Source organism: Strix uralensis, chromosome 3 (genome assembly GCF_047716275.1).
Source record: "Strix uralensis isolate ZFMK-TIS-50842 chromosome 3, bStrUra1, whole genome shotgun sequence".
Classification (NCBI taxonomy): Eukaryota; Metazoa; Chordata; class Aves; order Strigiformes; family Strigidae; genus Strix; species Strix uralensis.
Window position 1 is genome coordinate 110212175 of NC_133974.1, and position 24946 is coordinate 110237120.

Here is a 24946-nt window from a genome sequence, read left to right on the forward strand (position 1 = left end):
TTAGAAAAACCCTCTCCATATGTCTGCTCACTAGCACTTTGTTTCAGATGGAGCATGAAAACAAATTCCTTCATGTTTTACAAACACTCTTACTTGCACCACAGGAAAACCAAAGAGTAAATGGGCAGTTCTGTTTTCTAAGCAAGACCTAACTGATGCTGCAAAAAAGCTTTGGAACCTCCACTGCCCATTGCCTTGAAGCAATCATCTTCAAACCTCCTCTTAGCGCACCTCCCTGCACTTGGAAAGAACTCACTTTAAACATCTGCAAAACATCTTACAAACTTCCCTTTACTACAATGCCTTTCTACAAACATGTGAACAGCTGGACACTGGCACAGCGGCCAACACTATTCTGCTATTTCCTGATGTTTGTATCCCTGTCTTGCCTCTGGACTGTAAGTTTTACATTAACAGAGATTGTTCCCTTCCCCTTTTGCATGACCCTAGTGTAATGGGGTATTAAAACTAGAATAATGCTCCTAGCTAATACAATGATCACTGTCATCTGGAAAAATCATCTCCCACTTCCCTTCCTAACAACTATCAAGCCACAGGTCTTTGTGCATTAAACAATATTTATTACAGCAAGTCAGGAAGTTCAAAGGGTTTTGATGCAATCCTGAAGCAAGGGTAGGATATGCCTTCACTCTACCAAAAAGAATAATGCCCTTCCTCCCCCTCCTGCTACTCTCAGCATTTGAAGAAAACAGTTTCATACCCTGCTATTACTTATGAACAAATGCACTGACTGCCATCTTATTTGATGTAAGCACCTTGGTGCCTACTGCTGTTTGGGACCCCTGTGCGACACACCTGTGCCTACATCTCTGGGGGAAATTCAGAGCAAGTCTCCTGCTCATAACTGGATTCAACGAAAGGCAGAAAATGGGATGTTCCCCATTATATGAAAGCTAAAGGTTAGAAAACTGATCCAGGAAGTTGAGAAACCCATTTTTATATCCTCTCCAACCTGAGGGAATTCACACAAACACCTCTTTGAAATCCCTTAATCAATAGACCAGGCTACACTGTCAGCGCTGCAAAACTTACGCAGATGCCTCATCATTCTGCAGTCCAGGTGACAACATTCTTAGGTGAACGAATAAAAAAGTGAAGGATGCCTTTATAAGCCTGATAGTGACAACACTTCCTTAAGAAGAGGAAACGTATGTTCCCTTCTTTTCTTCCAACCAACTATCACAAATTGCATAAAGCAGCTCTCAAAGCAGGGACTGGAAATGAACTCAGGTTGGGCCTCCTCAATACCAAAAGGTTGCTTACATCATGTGGCTAAGGGTAATGCCCCCTCTGGCTTACTCTCTCTGAAAAATGTGAGTAAGTGTTGCCTTCTAGAAAGAAGTATTATCTTTCTTACACTGTATTTAAGACAAAGTAAACCTACCCCTAGAGTTTTTGCTCATAATTCCTATCAGGTATATCTTGCATTTTAACTCCTTGGTTCCATTTGCTCCTATGATAAGAAAGAATAAGTAGAATAATTTATTTTTATGGAAAGCAGCCAGTTTATTAGTAGAGAATATTGTGGGACCTTTCCTGATCCAGAACTTCATGCTCTGTCTCCTCTGGTCTCACACTGACTTGCCTCTCCTTCAGGTAATACATGCTGCTTCTCAGAGGGTATGTTCTTTGGGGTGGTGACAAGTACAAGAAGTTCAATTTATTTGAGTCTTTAGACACAACTGCAGAGCAATTGTCAAACTACATAAAAGAACACGAATTTAAGGGTTCTGGCCATAACCTCTTACATCTTTTTTTTGCTCCTGTGCTGCATTTGGTACATAATTTGATTACATTTTTTTTCCATTTATCTCAAAAGTATGTGGGCAAATCCCATTTGTCACATTTTTAGATTACTGAAAAAGCTCAGAAAGTCAGCACTTTCTAGAAGCACCACGCTTCAGAATTTCATTTAAAGTAACTGGAGGAAGAAATTATGCTAACACATTTTCTTGATTTTTGAGTTACAGATTTTTAAAAAGTTAAATTGCTTTTGCTCCTGAAACCCAGAAGATAAAGTGAACAAATTCATTTTTTTAAAAGTAAAATTATATTTTTCATTTGTGAGCGAGTTTTGAAATAAAACAAAAATCTCTAGAATTTGACTTTGATGAAAGCCGTAATGCAGTAACAAGCTGCATTCGTGTGAGTCTGAAGAGTATTTGGAACTAAAACTCCAAGATCTGTACCCAACACAAAGCTATTCTGTGCTCCCCATGAAATACATAGGCAGCATTAGCTCCTATCTCAAACAAACCAGCACACATTGTCCAGGCTGATGTGTTTTGCTGGACGTCACCCAAAAGAATTATAAACTTCCCTCATCACCTACTTGAAAGCTGATTCTGACAACTTTAATACAACTATTTCTGATCAACTCTCAATTAGTTGGTTATTTTTGCTAGTACTAGTGCACTGAAATTTGAATTTTAAGTGCTACCTTTTCCTTTAATCTGACTTGTGATAAAAGCATGCATGCAATTCTATGAATTCAAGTACTCTCAAATTATATTGGTGTCAGACAGTGAAAGAGTAAATGAGTACTCCAAAAAAATCTCTTTAAAAAAAAAAATTAAAATCCTCATTTATCTATTAGAGGTTTGCATAGAAAGCATAAAAGCTATATTGGCTCACAGTTAATATCTTAAGAAAAAGTTAAGCAATTGTTATTATTTGTGCTACTTTCAAACTACTACATGTTAAATGAACCTCTACCAGTGCTTTGAATGGTATTTCCTTGCATTACCAAAGTACATCACATTTACCAGAAAAGAGAAAAATCCAACTGCAGTTCATTGTTACCTTCTAGACGGAATATTATGTGTGATCCACATCACAACATTTCTGCCAAAATCTGGGCTCTAGCAAGCTTTCCTACTTGGTTTTCATCTGTTGCTCAAGGAAAAAAGGTCTGTGCAATCACACTCAGTCCACCTGTTCCCCTTAACTTTTGAAGCTATTGCCACCTGCAAACAAAGTTTGACAGAGACAAGAGATTCAAAGATGATTAAGCTCCATGGGAATTTTAGAAAAAACAATGGCTGAGTAAAGGGGAGGCTTCAAGAGTAGAGATCTTAATAACAGGAAAAGCCAGGGCAGGCTCCACAGGTATTTAGCCTGCCAGGGCTTTGAGCACAGCATGCAGCGGTCCGTCGGTTAACACAAGTATTGGTGAGGATAAGCCACAGCACACGATGCCTCTTGTCAAGACAGCAGCAAGATATTTGTGGAGGAAATGTCACAGGGAAGGAAACACAAGGAAAAAGGAGAAGTTGGAGTGAAGAAGAGACCATGTATAGGGATACAGACAAAAATCCATAGGAAATGAGGCTTTAACAGATGCAGAGCAATACAGCAACGTGTTTTGTTGTTATTGCTTTCTGGAAAATTACTACAAAGAGCCTTGTAAGGAATACCAAGAAAAACAAAAGAACAAGTAAAGTGGTGGGTTGTATTCCAGCCTTCCAGAAGCACTAGACTTATGGTTGATTTTTCTTCAGGGCTTCAGAAAGTCTGGCTATATGTTATTTGCTGATGGCTTCTTTTTAAGCAATTACAATAAAATACCTTTGATGCACTTAGCTTTAACCTTGAAGTATTCCACAGTGTAAAGATGACCAACCTATCAGAGATAAGTATATAATTATTACCTCAGACCCTATACATCCAGTCTGCAAATACACTGTTCAGGGTTCATGACATTACTGTTTCTAAAATTTATTTAAATAGCATCTTCCACCACAAAGTACCTCACCAACTTGAAGTCAGGCAGTGGCCCATGTATAAAGACAGTCATACTTTAAATTTCTTTCAAATCTTTCATTCTTGAATCCCTGAAAATATTATATAATTTCTTTTAAAGAGGAGTAAATCTATCATTGGCATGCAGCCACTGAGAGGATAAAAGAATTATAGTAGCAGAGCTGCACAGCAATTACGCATTTCAGTGAAGTACATGTACAATGTTACTTTTCATTTTAAGCGCCAGAAGAATTTTGTTTTCAGAAGTAATTAGCAGTTTTGGAATTTGGTGAGAAAACAAGAGCCATTGCCTCTATTTTTGAAAAATGTTCCCTAGGATATTGAGCGACCATTCAGAACAAAACTGCGGTTTATTTCTCATTCTAAAAGATGGAACATGAGGTTGCAGTAGGTCCTAATATGTCAATAAGATAACATTTTCTGAAAATAATTTTTTCAAACTGTTACACAAAATACATTATAATGTTCTATCATTTTCATATGGTATAAACTTATTGCTTGGTCAGGATTAGCTTGTCAAGGGATTTTGCCCTGTCTCCTATAATATTTTAAAATATATGAGCTAATGTTTCCTATGAAGACAATTAGATAGGGAGAGCTATTTACTTTCACACAGAAAAAGCCCCAGGTTTTTTCCTGTCTCTATACATCTTACTATGCACAAATATAGAATCAAGGTGGCATTCATTACTGCTGGCAAGTTAGCGTGCTAAAAACTGGACAGTATAACATGCCAGAAGCCAGCACGGCTGCTCTGTGAAACAGTGCCCTGTTGTCTTCCCTGCCCATCACTTTGTCCTTCCCACCACACTGCTTTCTCCCTGGGCTGCTCAACAAACCCGGGGGGGAAATGATCACCACCCCTCTGCGGTGGCTTCAGAAGAACAGCGCAGTTAGTGCGGATATCCGTTTGACACTGCAAAGTTAAAGAGTATGTGTTACACACGTATGAGGAAGGAAAAGCAGAACAACAGAAATACCTTAGGAAAACAAAATCTGCCAAAAATCTGCGCTCAGAAATTTTTAATATTAAATGAAGAATCTTGTCTGCATGAATTTCTCGGTGAACGGAAACAATACCACATACTTAAATTTAGTCTAAGTCATTTATATCAGTTACAACAGTGGAGAGAAAACCCTGTGTTTCCTTAAGCAACTCCACATTCAGGGGGGAGCATCCCCACCGCTGCCTTTGGGACTCTGCAGCACAAGTGTTAACACACTGTAGCTGTCTCAGCCCTCAGCTAATTCTTCTTTTTTAAAAGTGCAGTATGAAACTTCCTCTGAGGAACATTGAGAGGGATTAGAAGGTATACATAATTTATGGAATAAATTACAAACAATCCAGTTCTTTCAATCATCTTGAGATGGAAACACCTGTTCAGAAAGAGTGTGAGTGACTCAAGGAGTGTCCTGACTCCATGAATAGGACAAAGATTTCATCTCATAATTCAGAGCTAGGAGGGGACAGTTATTCATGAATTCAAAGGAAAAAATTAAAAAATTAAAGTGATATAATTTTCATCCTTCTTCCTAATTTTAGATACAAAATAACTAATTCAACAAGTGATACCATGCGAAGCAGTCCAAAAACATACAATGAATTTATCTTCTTTTAGGAAGGCTGATCAAGTGATGACAATTCTCTACAGTGCGATAGCATCTGAATACTATAAATATCAATTTTTAAGGATATCGGGAATACAGAAGAAAAAATATTAGTATATTTAGTTATTGTTATACTGTGTCTAGTACTTACTGATCTGGCATTGCAATAAAATATGACTTGAGAATATCTGCAATGGAAATTATAGTAAAAATCTTTTAAATAAGCTAGAAGGTATAAGTGTAACTGTAATTGATTTTCTGTTTCAAGATGATGCTTATCAAATCATGCTGCAGGCATGAACCACCACAGAACATTCATATAATGTTTTCTTTTATTGGCAATGGAGTAATCTTCAACACTGGTTAGCAGCTTGCTACTGATGCCAGAAGATACCTATATTAAGGTAGATATTTTATTAAGGATTAATGCTACAGGATCTAACTCGTTAAATTTACTCTTATGATAACGTCAACATTTATTTTAGGGAGGTATTTTTCTTAGAGAGGCAGATACAGACTGCTTACATGGCCTAAGGAACAAGTATCTTCATTTTTTCCTCTTAAAACATTAGTCAAGAAATCTAATAGAATCATTATTTCTCCTCTTCAATCACTCTTCCATAGGTCTGAAATGATTTTGCCCTGTTTGCCCCAGTAATATGGAAAATGGGAACATGCAAGTGATTTATTCCAGGTTTCGAAGTCCACTTTTGCTAATGCAGTGTACATACAGTACTGACCAATACAAAGCCATTTCAATCATCAGATGCTTTGAAATGTAACAGTTATTTTAGGAAGACTGGCAAAGCCTCTCAGTGGAACTACGTTTGTGCCTCAAATGAAGCAGCACATATGATCATTAAACTGTAACTTCTACTGCCCATGAGAACCCAGTCTTGCTCCTGCCTTGAACTTTTTTTAACTATTTCCATAAACAGCAAAGAATTTCCACGCTGAACATTCCATGAGAAGGTGACAAGTGTAAATCTTCAGCCTACCTGTGAGATCAGTTCCTTCCGGAAAGATGAGGAGTTGTAGTGGTTCACGAATGTCACAGAAATAATCCAGCATTTTTTCAAAGTGACTCTTGTCATCTTCCCACTTTCTCTGAATGAAAACAAAGGCAGCAACCTGCATTGCCCAGCCTAAAGTTTAAAAAATACATTTTTAGTAACATTTTACTCTGATACTTCCACAGTGTCTATTATTCAAAAATATTTTATAAATTGTGTTAAACAGAACATTTTATTTGCTGCCTACCTGCTCCCACCTCTGATTAAGAGCACTTAATTACCTTGTAAAAGGAGTTTTGGATAGGAAGCAAAAGAATGAATAATCTAAATAAAAAATTTAAATAAATTTGGAATGGCTACAGTTTTGCAGAACTCAAGTTACCAGAGTTAGAAGAGCTTTCCAGAGACCAAGAATAGAGTCAATGCTGTCATGAAAGGAGGTTGTAGTAAGGTGGGTGTCGATCTCTTTTCCCAAGAAAAAAGCGATAGGACAAGAGGAAAAGGCCCCAAGCTGCACCAGGGAAGGTTTAGTTGGATATTAAGAAAAATTTCTTCACTGAAAGGGTTATCAAGCATTGAAACTGGCTGCCCAGGGAAGTGGTTGAGTCACAGTCCCTGGAGGTATTCAACAGACATGTAGATGTGGCAATTAGGGACATGGTTTAAAGGTGGACTTGGCAGTGTCCAGTTTATGGCTGGACTCGGTCTTAAAGGTCTTTTCCAACTTAAACGATTCTATGATTCTGTGAGGTGGCCCTCACTATGAAATCCTTAATCTCTGCAACACTGATTTGCTCAATGGAAGGTGCTGCCCCTACAGACAAACATCTCAGCAATGCACTGCAGGATAGAAGAAAGCTGCATTATATAGACATAGTTGCCCTTAGTAGTGCATGTTAACCATGTGCATTGTGCAGAAAATATCTATTGCTTCAAGGGCTTTATTACATATACCTTCTTATAATTTTCCTTACTAATAGAAGAAAATACAAGTTGTTCTTTATACTTGATTACAGAAAAATCTGATGTATATCCATTTGCTTGTATTAATACACAAGACAACTGTGCAGTTTTACAGCCTGACATTAAACTGACAATGTCACACAGTTAAGTAAATAAAACTGCTGAGCCTGCAGCTCAGGGGTCACACGTCATTATCTTCAATAAACATTCTTGGCTTTTTTGGCACAATTATATCACATAATAGTATATCACATAATAGTAGTTCTGTCCACAAGTTCAGACAGCAGGATGAAAAAGCAGGGCTCCAGTTCCACTGCGTGCCTCTGATACTCCCTTAAGCAGGGCTCAGAGGAGCATGACATTGCCTTACCACTGTACTTGGCTAGCTTGTGTCTCAACAGAAAACCTGCAGATAGATATGCCACATCAAAAAGAAAACATCACAACTTCCCATTCTCCTCTTTGCTCACCACAGTTCTCAAAGTCTGTTTTTCCTTTGCTGGTGACTTACAGCATGCTATTCTTGCACTTTATTTCAACTCCTCTTTACAGGGAACCCTTTCTATTCTGCTTGTGGCAATATCTTACAAGAATATGCTAGAAAATCACTTAAAGTCACCAATTTTTAAATGAACTGCATAAATCGGTCAGCCTGGATAATGCATTAACCAAGCTGCATAATCTCTTCTGTATTGGTTAGGAACGTTAATTGTATTCTTAAAAGATTTGTAACCTGTAGCATGGGGTAGATACTGTTTATTTTTAAATCAACTAAACAGATGGAGCACGCATAACTAACATGCCTTCTGCAATCTGGACCTAACGAGTCTCAGATATTCAGATAATGAGTGACATCCAGATAACTGAACACTGGAAGTGGTTATATGAAGAAAAGAAACGCCCTGAATGCAGTCTCAGCAAATCTTTTCAAATTTGCACTTGTTAAAAACCCTCTCTAAACAAAACTAAACTTTGACCACAACATTTTATGTGTATTTATGCACATACCACATTCCCATATCTGCAGTGTCAAGAAGTATCAGTACAGCTTCATTAACAGAGGCTATCCACATTTAAACAGATCATTTGCAGGAAAAAAATAAAAGGTCAATTTTAAAGTAACTGAAAAAAACTTACATAATTTAACTATGCTTTCTTCTGGTATTTAATCATCTCCTACTGCCACAATACATTTCACTACAAGGGTGCAAAACCAGTATCTTAAATTGAACTAATCAGGGCTTCATTTTCACACTTGTCATTGTGTTATATTAAGAGGATATCTTTTCATACCAAATACTAAATAATGCCAAAGCATTTGGTTCCTCTAGAAGATACATGGAGATGATGGTATGAAACTGCATCAGGGGAACCTTCAGACTGGACAGTGGAAAAGGTTCTTAACTGACAGGGTGGTTGGTCACTGGAACAGGCTAGTGGTCACAGCACCAATCCTGTCAGAGTTCAAGAAGTGTCTGGATGCTCTTAGTCATATAGTTTAGTTTTATGTAGTCCTGCAAGGAGCAGGCAGTTGGACTTGATGATCCTTATGGGTCCCCTTCCAGCCTGAGACATTCTATGATACCTCATCTGAAATTGAATTCATAAAAATGGACACAGCAAAGGAAAAAAAGCTCTCTAAGCAGAGAGATGCCTTGTATCATACCATTTACAACTCTGAGAATGTAGATGCTCCATGGGACAGAGTAGAAAAGTACAAAGAGATTAGGAAAATTGTGCTGTGGTTTTGGTGTTTTCCAATCATTTTTACCTCTCAGCCCAGACCTTTTGTATATTTTATGTACCCTACACACAGTGTCTACATTAGTTTATGCAAAACCTGTACTGTGCTAAACCATTTTATTGTGTGGTATCACACATCAGCCCTAAATTTTTCAGTCCTTGTGTTCTCATTGCAGCAGAGTCCATAGGCAGAAAGAAGGGAAAGAAGAAGCAAAATAAATGCTTGCTTGGGAAGCCTGTTGATACTTTCCCAGGTCAGCAGCTCCTTACGAAGAGTGATTTTGGTCCATAACGGAGGGGAGCATGAAAAAAGCCTCACTGCTAGATCCTACCCTCTACCGTACTTTTCTTCATGCAGCACAAGGCTTTAAATTATAAGGAAAGTTACATATAAACTCTTTCTAACAATCGCTCTTTAACAGCACTGTGAACATCAAATTATAAACACCTTTAGCTACTAAGAAAGCTGCTACTTGGGGGACTTGTATTTTACCTGACTAAACTGCCTTAAAGCAGAGGATATAGTGCAGAAGTTTCCCATTCTTGTCCTAAGCAGTGGTGTCACATACTGGCTATACAAAATTAAACAGAGGCAGTGATGTAAGGACAGCAGGGTGTCAGGGAGGAGGAAGAAAGAAAGAGAGGGAAGGGAGTTGGGAGGCATCCAGTTTTTAAAATAAACAAGTTTGATTTTCTAACCTTTCCAATAGATAACATCCAGTGCTCTGGAAGAATTTTTCTATTTTTAAGTGTATATCTAATCAGATAAAACAGTCTTGACTACTCAAATAAGAGCAGATTACCTAACAGTCATATGACTAACAGTAAAGGTCCCAGGTTTTTCCTCCCCACTTACCCCAGCACAGCACACTGTGCCAAACTACTTTACCATCTATAAAAGTGGAAAAATCTTCCACATTTGCTCAAGCTTTAAGGCCTCCAGTGAAAGGCAACAAAACCATGAATGGCTGCCTTCAACCAAAACCCTGGTCCACGCACCAGTGGGGGAGAATGCCCAGTGTTTACATGTCTCACCATCCCACCTGATTCAAGTGAGAGAGGAAAGCCAGCAGAGGCTTGCAGATGCATGCCTTTGAACAAAGCAAAAGCAGCTCTCGCTTTGATTTCCATTCCATAGTGTGTCTGCACTGTGCTGCTGGAAAAACACCATGTAGCAAGTCCAAGGCACGGTGTGGGATCCAAATGGGAATGCACAGAGAAACGGGAGGAATTCAGTAAAGAGTTGGGCAAAATGAAAGGTTTTGCTAATCAGCAAGATTTATGAATAGGCAGCAGAAGGAAGTACCTTCTCATGTACAGTTTGCAGTAAGACACACTGTTCAGTTTATTATTGTTAAGTTTAGGTCACACATTGTTAAACAAAAGTAACTTTATTTTGTTCTTTTGGCACAGTGGTTTTGGTTGTCTAAAAGCTCCTGGGCAACAGGAATTTTCTTAGCAAAGGCAGCATTTACTTGACTGGGGAAAAACGCTTGCCTTTTGATTTGCAGATTCTTGAGTAATCATTGATTACAAAAACATGGCAGAGAAACAGTGAAGCTAAGGAACTCATAACAATGCAACTCCATTTCTTTGCTAAAATACTCGTTTTGTTGGAGCATTTCGGATACCTAGCATTGCTTGGAAAAGCATACAAAAAGCATCACATGCACAGCGCTTGTTCAAAATTGCGGAACAGCGGCGCAGTAACTTACTGGTAGAGTAGCTAGCCACACTGACCTTTTAGGTCAGCTTTTCAGAGTTGAAAAATTAAAAAAGGCAGCTTCAAATCTCAAGTAACACATACACACTAATGATATGTATTCTATCAGGACATAATTCTACACCAAAAAAAAATTACACTTGCACAAAAAGGAAAGCCTGCTATTGAACTAGAGAAATGCGCTGCATACACAAATTTCCTTACTGCCTTGGGGATAAAGCAAATTATAGCTTATGCAGGTTGAGAATTCGCAACACTGTATTAAAAATGCTAGCTGCCAAGTATAAAGCTTTTTAAATTCTAACACCCTGCACTTCTATTTTCCCCACCCCAAAATCCTTTAAAAGAAAATAACACTTGAAGCTGAAGTTTCTTAAGTGTGTTTTCATTGCAAAGATAATTCGGGAGTAAGTAGATACTAGGGATGGTGGTGGCAATGAACAAAAGAGAAAGAGGAGAGCTGTGCAAAACCAAAAAAAACCAAAAAAAAAAAGGTCTTTGGTTTTGTATCACAATTTTATGTACATGTCCTTAAGTATCCCAGAAATTAGATATCCCCCAAAATGTCATGTCTCCATAAGAGCAGTATTACGGCTGATATTGAAAGCAAACCAACACACATCAGGGAAACTATATCTATGTATTTCTTACAGCAATGATGTAACAGAACAGCTAATAATACTAAACTCCCATGCAAACAAATTCAATAAAAGATTCAAAACTATAGAAATGAGCAGGAAAGTAGAAGGCCTAACTGTGGGATTTCATTATTATATTCACTCATCCTTCCTCTTTTCTTCCACTGCATTACTCACTGTTTTTTCATAGTATTACCTTGGTCAAAAATAAAACCATTATTCAGTGTGCCTATATTCAACAGGGGTCTGGGCCTGATCAGGGCTTTTGAGGCAACAGGGAACCAAACATCTAGGCTTAATAAGGGAAATCACTTAGAAGCACATGATCCCACTGTATACAAACATTTGGGTCCATTAACAGTTTGTTATTCCAAGTGTTTTGCTGCATAAAATATCCACAAAGCAACAACCACGCAATTCTGAATGTTCCTTATTTCAAAGATCTGTAGGTATTGATGTTAGCACATCAAAAATCATACAGGAAGCCAGGTCTTAAAGTTACTATATATACACATACACGCTGTTAAGTTTTCATCAGTATAGACTGCTAAACAGATTTCTGCAAATTCAATTAGAATCAGTCATTTTACTGGTTTTTTTTCCCCCTAGTTTTATGTCTCATAACCGAAAGAAAATGAAAGGATTTTTTAAATTTAATGTAATTGTTTGAATGCACAAACTAGAAAAATAAATAAATGCTTCTTGAAATCATCTTGTAAAGCATAATCTCGGCTCCTGGTAAGTTTTTTTTAAACCATGCTCATTTCCAATAACGTAGTCAATAGGAATATAATGAATTGAACAACTACCATCTGATTTGGTAAATTCTTTGAGAAAATTACTAAAACTAGCTAAGAGATAATATTCACAAATATAGATTCAGAGTAGCACTCCTAATCTTATAGTGAAACATCTGATTCAGTCTATTTAGTCACTTGATTCAATCAATTTGTAAGGTATCTAAACACCAATATGCTTTTGCTATTGCCTTGCCCTATCAGATGCCCAACATTACTTTAATCTACATCTGTTTTGAAATTATTTTTATGGTCGTGTTCAGTTTATGTTCAGACTACACATTTCATACATGTGTATACCACATATATATATTTACTTGGACAGCGTATCACCTCTTCCAATGTATGTGAAGCCTAAACCTTTTTTCTTACTAAAACAAATTAAGTGAACAAACAGCAATGTTATAAACACAGAATTTTAAGGTAATTGAAAAAAAAAAATGTTCTGGTTTTGCTCTAATCAGTTTCACCTTTGATTTCCCATGCATTTGTTTCAGTACCAAAATATTCTAAATTTTATATTTATTTAAGTCACATTCAAATATTAACACTTTCTCTATTTCCTTTGCCCTGCTTCATTCTCTTATGGGAGAATACAGGATGTGCCAGTAGAACCCTCTGCTTTAGTTTATTGTTTATTTATAATGTAATTAGAAGCTTCTTCAAACAATGTTTACAGTACAAGGTTTCCTTGTAAGGGCAAAACTAATGTTGTCAAAAAGCTAGTCAGATACAGTGGTGTCTGTCTTAGCTATGAAAATTTAACTGTGAAACCTGCTAGAAAGGATATTCCATTGAAGAATTGGTGTGTCTCGGCCAATACACACACAAAAAAAGTGTGAAAGTATGTAGGAAAAAAATCATTACAGTACTAGCAGGATATATATGTATATAAAAGCACCCAGACAGAGGTATACCATGCGCTTGGAAAGTATTCTATCAATATTTAATCCCTTAATTGTGGATCAGAAAGATGCTATTTGGACACTTCTTACTCAAATACTCATTCTATTTCCTAAATTATGACATTTTTATAGAATATGGACAATCAGATGACTAACTCTACCATTGTATTAGTGTTACTTATACAAAGTCTTTGCGTTAAAATGCTATAAATGCCGTTAAGGAACATTAAACCTATTCAGTTACAATATCCATCTTAAAATAACACTTCAAATTTGATTTGATGTACTATGTAAAGTCAGAACAACATCACATTGCTCAAAACTAGAGCAAAATAAAGCAAAGCCTTAAATCTCTACGATGGCTGGAAAATTGCTTTTTCTAATGCATTTTTAAAATACAATCAATACAGTGAAACAGTGCATGAAAACCTAAGTATTAAAAAAGATGAGTCTTGCCCAATACGTATCTGGAGAAAAGCCCCACGTCATTCTAGAATCTCCAAAGATGGCAAATTAAAAACGTCTGGCTGTTAGATCGTGGGGACGTGAAAAGACCTAAAGAAATGCATCTGAAAATCACAGAATCACAGAATTGTCTAGGTTGGAAAAGACCTAGAAGATCATCCAGTCCAACCATTGACCTAACACCAAGAGTTCCCAACTACACCATATCTCTAAGCGCTAAGTCAACTTTAAACACCTCCAGGGATGGGGACTCCACCACCTCCCTGGGCCACCCATTCCAACGCCTAACCACCCATTCTGTAAAGAAATGCTTCCTAATATCCAGTCTAAACCTTCCCTGGTGCAATTTGAGGCCATTCCCTCTTGTCCTATCACTTACTTGGTTAAGGAGACTCATCCCCAGCTCTCCACACCCTCCTTTCAGACAGCTGTAGAGGGCAATGAGGTCTCCCCTCAGCCTCCTCTTCTCCAGACTGAACAACCCCAGTTCCCTCAGCCGCTCCTCGTACGACATGTGCTCCAGACCCTGCACCAGCTTCGTTGCCCTTCTCTGGACATGCTCGAGTCATTCAATGTCCTTTTTGTAGTGAGGGGCCCAAAACTGAACACAGTCATCGAGGTGCGGCCTCACCAGTGCCGAGTACAGGGGTAAGATCACTTCCCTGTCCCTGCTGGCCACGCTATTTCTGACGCAAGCCAGGATACCATTGGCCTTCTTGGCCACCTGGGCACACTGCTGGCTCATGTTCAGCTGGCTGTCAATCAACACCCCCAGGTCCCTCTCTGACTGGCAGCTCTCCAGCCACTCCTCCCCAAGCCTGTAGCACTGCTGGGGGTTGTTGTGGCCCAAGTGCAGCACCCAGCATTTGGCCTTATTGAAACTCCTACAGTTGGCCTCAGCCCATCGCTCCAGCCTGTCCAGGTCTCTCTGCAGAGCCTCCCTACCCTCGAGCCGATCAACACTCCCACCCAACTTGGTGTCGTCTGCAAACTTACTGACAGTGCACTCGATCCCCTCATCTAGATCATCAATAAAGATGTTAAACAGGAGTGGCCCCAAAACCGAGCCCTGGGGGACACCACTTGTGACCGGCCGCCAACCGGATTTAACTCTGTTCACCACAACTCTTTGGGCCCGGCCATCCAGCCAGTTTTTTACCCAGTGAAGCGTGTGCCCATCCAAGCCACGAGCAGCCAGTTTCACCAGGAGAATGCTGTGGGAAACGGTGTCAAGTAGCAGGGTACAGTGCGAGTCTCTCCTATGGATGTGTCATCTTTACTGCAAGTCAGAAATGGTGAGAGATATTACAGTTCAATACCTTTTTGGTAGACCTGCATCCTCTTCAGATGCTCCATTTCCTTATGGGGGGCCCATGAAAGTAAAGAGCAGAAAAAGGACGGGAGACTAGCTGCCTAACAAGGCGGTGGAAGAGGCCCTAATTAATGTCTCTGGTTGCATCTCTGCGTTGCGGTCTCATAAAGGTGGGAGTTTCTTGCCTTGCACTCTCAGACTCTTTGATGTACGTTTTAGAGAAGCAAAAGGGGCAGAGAGGCTGGAGTCCTTATTATACAGAAAGGATAAAGAAAGTTTAAATGGAATATAGGCTAATATTCTTTTTCCCCTGACAGAGTTGGGCGAATTTCTGTGGTATTCATCCAAAAATATTCCTATTATGTCTTTCCTGGATTATCGAACAAAAACAAGAGCCAGTTGGGAAACAGGCACCTAAATCTTTTCTTCCCCACAAAAAAAACGCATGTAGAGTTAAAGACAATTAAGCTGCATTTTTGCTTCAAAGTATAATCTTTCCCTCACACTTACAACTTCCTCAAGAGAGTCTTGCGTATCTGTCTTCACCATGAACAACTGTTAGAATAACAATTGTGCTTTCCATTAGAGAGAATACTTTTCAACCTCTATTTTAAAAATCACGTAGGATAACAGCTCTAAGGTAATTAAGTCTGGCAGCTCATAATTGAATTGCTAGAAGACAAAATGTCATAGCTCCTCAAAAATCTCATTTCAGTCTATTTTAACATAACAAAGATACTTCAGATATGAACTATACTAGAAAGTTCAGTAGGTTACACTTTTCATTTTTTAAACCAATATGCTCTATTGATAAGAATTTGAATGCAAATCTAGCTGTAACCTGAACAAAGACGCTTTATGCCGAAGTATTTATATTCCTACCTACGGAAGTAGCAGTGGCAGCACAAACACTTCCATGGCAATAAAAATGCGTACAGATTCCCTGCAGCGTGCTGCTTTAACGATACTCCAATTGAGTTAAGTGCTAAAATTTCCTAGGTTTAGCGACACCAATATTTTACTTCATGGTAGCTGATCCATCATAGCTGTCGGTGTGCGTGCTCTTAGCCCGTGGCAAAGGCAGGATAATTTGGGTTGTTTGCCCTGCTTCACTGAAAACTAAGATGACTCAAATTACTTTGAATTTGCTTCAGGCAAAGCTCGCACACATGGACAGCTATAATGGATCAACTGACATGCAGTAAAAGATTGGTGGGGCTAAGCCCAGTGCTGAAATAGAGCACAAGTCATTTTTTTTACTTTCCCCTGGTACTTAACACAAAGGCCAAACCTAACTCGAGCCTTTGAGAGCTACAACACATGAATGACCGGACAAGTGAAAAACAACTAAAAAGCTCCTACATTCAAGAGCATGTTAGCCACAGAATAACTTGAATACAGAGATGAAGATCTGCACAGTTACCCAGTTATCTCTGCACCTAACTACTCCAGGTTTGCCTGCTTTGCTTATTCTCCTTTTTCCTTTATCGCCTTGTCCTTTCCTAACCTGTTCCTGCCCCAAACCACTCCAGCTGTAACTCCCTGCTTTAGCAGTCTCCATGAGTCTTCTTAACAATGGTAAGTCACATTGATGGTCACATCAATGGTGCCTGCAGCACCTGCATACTTTACATTTGTACAATGAATTACAGTGTTATTTATCTTCTCCATCTGCATTAAGCAAAACCAGGATGAATATTTTCACGTAGCAGCCATAGACTGACAGTAGCCCCTTCTGTAGTTACTCTCTCTCATTTTTCCAAAAATTTATCTCCTCAATTTTTGTCCTCAAATTAAACCCAAATTTTAATTTATTTTTCATGTAGATGTCGAGGGACTTTTAACTACTAAAATCCAAATATTACTGCAAACCCGCCAATAATTAAAATACTATCTGAAACAACAAACACATGCAAATCATCCGTCATTAAAATACATCTCTATTTCCAGTGAAGGCTTACTGGTTCGTATCACAAGAAGACTTTTACAAATGAACCTATTAAGATAAAAAATTAAAAGGATGCAACTAACTTCCAGTGATTATCTGGTCATCTGACACTAGTGTCTATGTTCCTTTCTACCCACTCGAACAGTATGTATTCCACAGTACACGCTGAACATAACGGCATCCTAATCTGTATCACTTCCAATGCTGTTCCTTATTAATTGAGAATAGATGAGAATATAAATTGTATGTATCAATTACAAGTACTGTAGAAGTCCTATCTTGTCAGACTACATAGGAAACTGTCAATGCCATTAGAAACTCTCCTTGAAAACTGACACTGCAGAATGTGTCAGTAGTTTCTGATGATGTCAGATGAGAAACTGCAGCAACAGCTAACAGCAGAGTAGTGCTCCCTCGAGATGCCAGCTTTGGCAAGTTGTACTGAAATGCTACAAGAATGTTTCTGAAATTGAGATTACTGAAATGTAATACCTCGTTTTGAAAACTTTACTGCGCACAATTTATCAAGCCAAAGCTACAGCTCCAGGAACAAAGGACCATCTGTTTTTCTTTGGGCTTCTTTTTTTAAGGCTCACCTTTAATCAATTTAAAGTTTTTTCATACACTGGAATGCAAAGAATTAATAACTTAAGAACTAGATAAGTGACTCAGTACTTCTCCTTGAAATACTGACTCCTCTGATTTTAATTATAACTAACTAGAAAATAACTGCCTGCTTTAACACAGACTCATTAAATCCGATACCTTTACACTTTTAACCTACAAAGGGGGCAACAAGGGCTCTGGATCTATTTGCATTCCAAGCTTTGCCCTTCACCTACCATATATACCACTTGGATCAGTATAACCTGTCATAGACCTATTTTTACACCTCAACTGGGATAGTACTTATAACAACAAAGGAGCAATGCTTAATACTCACATTTTCAGCAACATGAAAATTAAAGGGTTGCATTATAAACCTCATTTTACGCATAATTTTACATGAAATGCTTGTAAAAAAATCCTTTGAGAGATCAGAAAAAGTTGCTCTGAAAACAATATTCATTGAGCTATTTCTCAAAGTAAAATAACCATTAAAGATTTATTAGAAGTTATTTAGCCAATATATCAATACCTCCATAATCCTAGACTTTTGACTCTCTACAACTAATTCATATAAATAAAGAGATGAAAGACATTATGAAAATATCTGTTCTAATTTATATATAAATTTTATATATATATATTTATATATATATTTTTATATATATATATTTATATATAAATTATACCTTAAACGATCACCATCTAAAGTATCAACTAAAGCTGCAGTGTACTGGAACTGTCCAGTTGATTTCAAGTTATCTTCTTGCCGTTACAAGCTCATAAAATAAACAAAACTTTTATCTGAAACCATCGGACACAGTTTAACAAAAACAAAACCTGACAAACACCTGTTAGAAGTCTATCACATAACACAGCAAGGCCATTAAAGATAAGCAGGAGAAATTCTACTCTTACTGATGAGATTCAGGATTGTCCACTCTGGACACCATTTTCTGCTCTATCACTGCACCGCCAAACTTCATACAGATTCATGATGAAAGCTTTTCAGTCAATCTTCATTTCATGCAAGATTCTCACTTTCCAACTCTTCCCTAACTATGTGGCTATACAGAATACTTTATTTTTGCATGAATCTGCCACCCAAAACACAGACTGACTGAACCTGAAGACACATATTTCTAAGGTCTCTTTTCAGATATACTATGGTAGAATAGAAGCTGAACATTTATGATTTTAGATTATCAAATTAAGGCTTGAGTGAAGGATGTAGTTCATCTGGGTTCCTGTGAGTAGCTTATTTTTTAAATACTGTTGTGTTATTAAATTTCACAACATTGCAATCAAAGTACTCAAAGCTGATATATTGTGGAGGGTGCTTAGAGATCTGACATATAAACAGTGGTTTATAACATTACAGACCCAGGCACCCAATCTACTTCCAGAAATTGTCATCCTGTAATGCAAACAACAGGAGTAAATGTCTGCCTGTGCCACCTCTACCATCACAGCCCACAAAGTGGAATACGAGCCCAGAATTTCATTAGTGGCTCAAGCTACTATGGCAGACTATGAACAAGGACGGCATCATGGTCTGCTAACATTGATCTGCCACAGCTCCATCTGCCTGAGCCTACTCAGATGTATTAGATGTGCTCAGTTTATGCACAGAACTGAGAATTGGGAAAAAAATTTAAAAAAAGAAAAATCAATCTCTAAACAACTCCCAATACCCTTTCAGGAACCAAATTTTGCCAAGCATAACATAGCATCCAAGCTTCTGGAGCTGACCTTTCAATTTTATTAACGGCATTAACAAGCATACATAAATGTTTTGTTACAAAAAAAATAAATGCTACTTTTGAAGAGATAAACCTATGAATCTTTCAGACTATACTCCTGATTCCATCTTCCATCATTGCTTTAAAAAGTTGCATTTGCAGCCGATTCCGAGATTTCAAAACACCTCTGCTGCATTATGAAGATAAAACATTTATCTAAATATGTATTTTCTCATTTTCTGTAACGTTAAAAGAGATGTCTTCTGTCAAGTAAAACTGACCTTAACGTTTGACTATTAGGGAAAAGAGTACGTTACCTAGACTAAAGACCCAGCAAGTGAACACAATAATAGTGCAACCGTATGAGAGTTCCTCTGTATGGAATCCTGCCAAAATTATCTGTTCAGATAAATGGCCTGACAAAGGGAAACATAAATAAGGTTACTCTTTCAACATCATAAAGTTGACGCATATCCTGCCCAACCTGGTTTTGTATAAAACAGCAAATAAATCAAAGAGATAAATAAAATGCAAAAAGATGCTTTTATTTCAGATAAGTCTGCCTATTTATTCAGAAACCATTTGTGCAACAATTTTTGGCCAATCTGAAATGATTTCTCTGAGAATGTGCAACTCAGATCCGTTTCCAGCCTACATCACTATTAATACTGATTATTTCATATCCTGTACAGCATATTCTGCATAACCACGTTCAATTTAAAACTACAGTTATTAAAATGAACCATCAACTTTGCAATTGCCTACTGGGCTTTTTCTTTTCTTTTTTTTTTTTAATCTTCTCAATAGTATAAATTGGATAATGAAAAAAGAAGCCTGATGAGAGCATTTGCAATGTGGGGTGAAACAGCACCAAAACCAAAGTGTTGAAAGAGACTTTGAAAAGACTCCTAAAATCTTTTTTCATCATTTTGAAAAATGCTTTCAGTACATAAAGCAGAAATATTTTTACCTATAAGCAACAGCAGCACATGTAGTATCTTTAAAAAGAAATGTTTAAGCATGTAGTCCAGGCGTTCTCTGTGAGATTTACGGTTTAATCACTCAATATGCCACATATTTTACACAAGTTTTTTTTTAAAAATACTGGAATAGAATTTAAACCAAGGTCATTTAACAGGGTATGGACAGTGCTGGGCAAAATTTAAACACATGTTCCTTTCAAATTAAAGGGTTTAGTGACCTACCAAATCCCGGAATGCTTTTGAGACTGGATTTGAGACAGATTTTTTCAAGTCTGAGGTAGCTGTATCGCAGCAGGCAGTTCCACAGGAACATCCAGTCCATTCGTGTGCGATGGTTCATGATAATGACACTCCTTTCTCCAGGAACAAATCCATCACCAGTGACAACCACCTTGGCACCAAACACCATTTCCAGCAAGGCCTAGAAATAATATCTCAGTATTATGGCTTTACTCCCAGAAGAAAAGCATCAGCCCATTAGCAACAAAAATTAATTTGAATTATATCATTTCACTTATTCACTCACATTATCACTGGTAAACAAACTTCTGACTGTTTTCTAATAAAGCAGCCAGCTTTTCCACAGTAACAGTCAGCTGTTCAACAGAAGAGGAAACAACAATTAAAGAGCACTTCTTAAAAACACTCTTTTACAATATCCAATATTAAACTTACTTTTCCCTGTTTTTCCCAGAATACTATCATGTAGGAAAAAAAGTAGGGAATCAGTATGGATTATAACTTGGTAGGTAATCTAAGGAGAGACTGGCCGCACAAATAATCTATCGCTCAATACTATCAGGGCTGGGAAGGCATCAGAAGCTGCATTCCTTTCTGCTTGGGTCCCAATGGTCAACATAGTTGTAGTGGACTTCCACCTGCAAAAATGGCTAGAACTTAATGGCAGAAAGAGCAGCTGAGAGAGAAAAATCCCAAACAAGCTTGAACACAGTACAGTGATGTAGACCTAGGTCTGTACAGCTCTACAGTGTTACCCTGAAGCCTGAGCCTCCATCCCACAATTAGCAAAAAGCATTGCCCATCAAATGCTGATACACAGTCATCTACAAAGTGCCATCCCAAAGCATGGAATAAGCCTCAAACTTGGAAGAGCACAAACAAGAGGCTGGGCATACAACTTTCTCCATTTTGCCTAAACGGCCAGTGATGCTAGAAATACACATATAAAACATATTTCTTGCTTTACCCACTATATGTGGCTCTGAAGGGTCAAGTTGTAAAACACAGGTCGGTGGTTTATCAAAAGGAAAAAGCAGGCAATAGCTACACAGTAAGTTTAAGAGAGCTTGGTTTCATAACCTGGACAGTTAGATCATAAATGTATAACTAGACTAGTGGTATGTAACATCAGAGCCCAACAGCATGCTCTGGCCATGTGCACACCATATCCAAATTGCCTATTGAAAATGGTTTCTGACCCATAACCATTCCCAAATCATGCAGGGAAGCGTATGGTGGAGTGATGGTTGGTTACTGCAAAAGACCAGGACCAAGCAAGTAATTAAAAAATATGGATGACTGAATGCTAGTCCCTTGCAACCTTTTCAATGACTAGTGGAAACATGGTGGAAAGGTACAAAATCCAAGATACAGAGGCAAACAACAGATATTGCCTAGAGGTACGACTTGCCCTAAGGTCAGGGCCGCTGGCAGGACACAGGCCAACCCACTTAACACAGCAAAAGAAACCACCGAAACAAGATTGGACATCTAGAGGAATAAACTTAACATTTGGCCTCAACATAAGAAAATAGAAGCACTTCAAATGTCCTCCTTGCCTTTTCTTCCCCATTCTTCCTCCAGAAAAATATAGAAAAGGAGCAAAGTCTGGGGATTTAAACAGAGCTCTAGGAAGTAAAACAACTTTCTGTTCTGTTCATATTTGTGCCACCTCTGTGCCATAGAACCTCAAAGAACACAAATTTCTCAGTTTAAGACACCTGTAAAACTGAAATGACATTCTCACAATCGTAAATGGCTTGAGATCTCAGAATGACAAGCATTGTATGTGTCAAATATTAATATTATTAATAATTTAGCTCACTATAATTCTGGCAAAGGTGCTGCGATCAAGAGTAGCTGTGGACCACTGCAAAGGCAGAACAGGTCGTATAGCTCAAAATGGTAAACAGTTGTCTTCTTTTCAGGAGAAAAGCTTTTTTTGATAGTTTAATAAGAATCTTATTACATATTTAACATCTAGTTAAACATAATAATGAACAGATGTCCCGTTCTACATACCCTAATGTTAGTATAAGCCAAACTAAACTGAAACAGTTAAGACCCCTCTCACTGTCCCATCCTGCTGACTCTGCTAGAAAGGAATAATACATGACAGAGGAGTGAGGAAGGTTGAAGTTTCTTACATCACAGAGGTCAGGGTCAGAGCCTCCCTGCTGCGTGTCCAACCTATGCAACATTAGTTTATTGTTTGTAGACACAAACCCAAGTACCTGCTTCTCCTCACTAAGAATGGAGTAAGTGTGAGGACAGAAAACAAATGCAGACAAGGTCTGAGACTCGAAAAGGTCGAGTGCAAAATCTTTTTGAGACACCTTTCTTGAATCTAAATCCCCAAGATTCTTGTAAGACAGAATCGTTTTCACAAAAATACTCACATTATTTTGGTTTAAGGTCCAGTGTGGGCTGAAAACAAACTTCCAGACTGCAAAAGTTATCACAAACTAGTTTTAATAATCCAGAATTATAAAACCCAGACAGCTAATCAAATAGACCAGTTTTTGATTTGGGAGAGTTTGCAATTTTAGAAAAATTGGGAGACAGAGAAAGGATTGATTTTGTGACACTATCGGTCTATCAGCTAAATTTCATCATGACGAGAAATAACAATTCCTCTATTTCCTTTGTTGGTAATTATTTCTTCCCTCCTAATTTCATCGCATTTAGTAATAATGAAAAGGACAAAAGTTTTACAAGATGAAACAGCTCACACCCCTTTAAAACACACAAGACAGAAACAGAGGAAGCAGAAACTATCTGATGTGTAATAAAGATAAATCTTCCTTTATGTCACAAGATACGTATTTCTGCACACCAATATAGCATTTTACTTCAGAAGAAGTTAAACAGATCTTTAGAGGCCTAGAGAAACAAAGTCCCTTGGTTTTTAGAGAACAGATGAAGAGACAGATCCCATTCATACTGCCTTTCCTCAGGAACAATTCAGGGAAGAGCTTTGTTATTGTTCCAGACTCCTATAGCTATAGAGTTGATGCATTATAAGTGAGGAAGACTTCATTTCTAGGGGAAGTTCTTAATTTTCACCTGAAATCATTTATCTCTAATTCAACTACAAGGACTAAATTCTAAGAGGATTAAGTAAGAGAACAGTGAAGGTCAGCAACAATGTACCAGACAGTGAATAATTTTCCTAATTAGATAGCTGGAGCACAGTCGAAAGGAAGAGTTTATAAGATGACTCATTTAGGAAGTCTGTAATTTAAAAAAATCCTCTTGCTTACTAGTGCTTCACCTGCTTTTCTCTGATCAGCATCTAACTGACACTGGATGGAGATATCACCGGGGGACTGCGGAGAGGCACACGATCTGCAACACTGAGCTAAAACCTAAGTCTCCATAGATAGTGTGTTAAGGCTTGTTTTGACAAAAGCATAAAAAACTTTAAAAAATAAAATCAAAAGGGTTAGCAAGCAAACTAAACTGTGGGATTACAAACAGTTGCCCAGAACTTGGCTCAAACTGCAACTTACCACTGGGAGCGTGAGCCAAGTGGCCACAATGCGGTCAGTGATCCAGCGATACCAGGCCGGTGAGATAAACATCAAAGGTAGAAAAGGACCGAGCATGAATAGACTTCCAAAAAAACTTCCCAAGAATAGTGCAAGTACAAAGTATATCCCTTTCCATGACACCATGGCTCTGAAAAAGAAAGTCGGCATTATGTTAGCGAGAGAAACTAAAAGTAATTACCTAACTCTTCAAGTCCACAAGTTCGGTCTGAGGTAATATTCCTCCTTTTCTTTCCATTGCTAACAACACATGATGACAGTAAAAGCAAGCAAAATGTTCTACCTCACAAGCAGCTGTAAGAGAACAACTTTATAAACACAGTGATTTGTAAGGAGCACTGGGATATTAAAAGGGTCATAAAAGTATCAGCTACATAATAATTTCCTCCACTTATTACGATATGTAGTTCCACTCTCAAATCTTCAGCAAGCTGTTTTTATTATCCAAAGGTACAAAAGAGCTATATAAGCAAACACCTGCTATATTAAACTTTTCAGCCATTAGTTTTGTCACTGGCAAAGTACTAACGTTAGCACTTTCTAAAGACAGGGAACTTTGCTTTTCTATTTCTTCATTTTGTTTCTTCTTGCCAAACAGTGTTGCAGAAACTCATCTTCCCTACCTGACAAGGATCTGCATGCAACCTCCTTCAGAAACCACTCAAACCTTGTGAGACTGATAAGCCGTTTCAAACACCAGTTCCCTTTTTAACAAAACAGGGCAGGCAAGTAGTGCATGAAACCTCCTGACCCACCCTGGCTTAGAGAACTTGTGACTTTGAAATCTGCTGTACTTCAACTGTCCTTATTAGTTATTTTTCAACTTATTCCACCAAAAAACTTTGTTTAAGACAATAGTCTAGAATTGAAATATTCCAGTGTCTGTGCTATCAGCTAGACTCCCTTATTATAAATTGAAAGGTACA

At 38.0% G+C, this 24946-nt stretch overlaps 1 protein-coding gene across 4 annotated transcripts in view; it reads right to left on the bottom strand.

Annotated features, from left to right (window-relative positions):
• Window positions 1-24946, bottom strand: part of LCLAT1 (lysocardiolipin acyltransferase 1) — a 123045-nt gene that overhangs the window by 57951 nt on the left and 40148 nt on the right. For 2 of the 4 annotated variants that reach the window (XM_074863885.1, XM_074863888.1), the window contains 3 exons: window positions 23982-24150; window positions 20452-20650; window positions 6390-6536 (listed from right to left, as the gene is read on the bottom strand). In XM_074863885.1, coding sequence (XP_074719986.1) covers window positions 6390-6536; window positions 20452-20650; window positions 23982-24146 — 511 coding nt within the window. In that variant the 5' untranslated portion in view covers window positions 24147-24150. Of the gene's footprint in view, window positions 1-6389; window positions 6537-14797; window positions 14918-20451; window positions 20651-23981; window positions 24151-24946 lie in introns of those variants that run through there. The other 2 variants (XM_074863890.1, XM_074863889.1) reach the window with 2 other exon arrangements.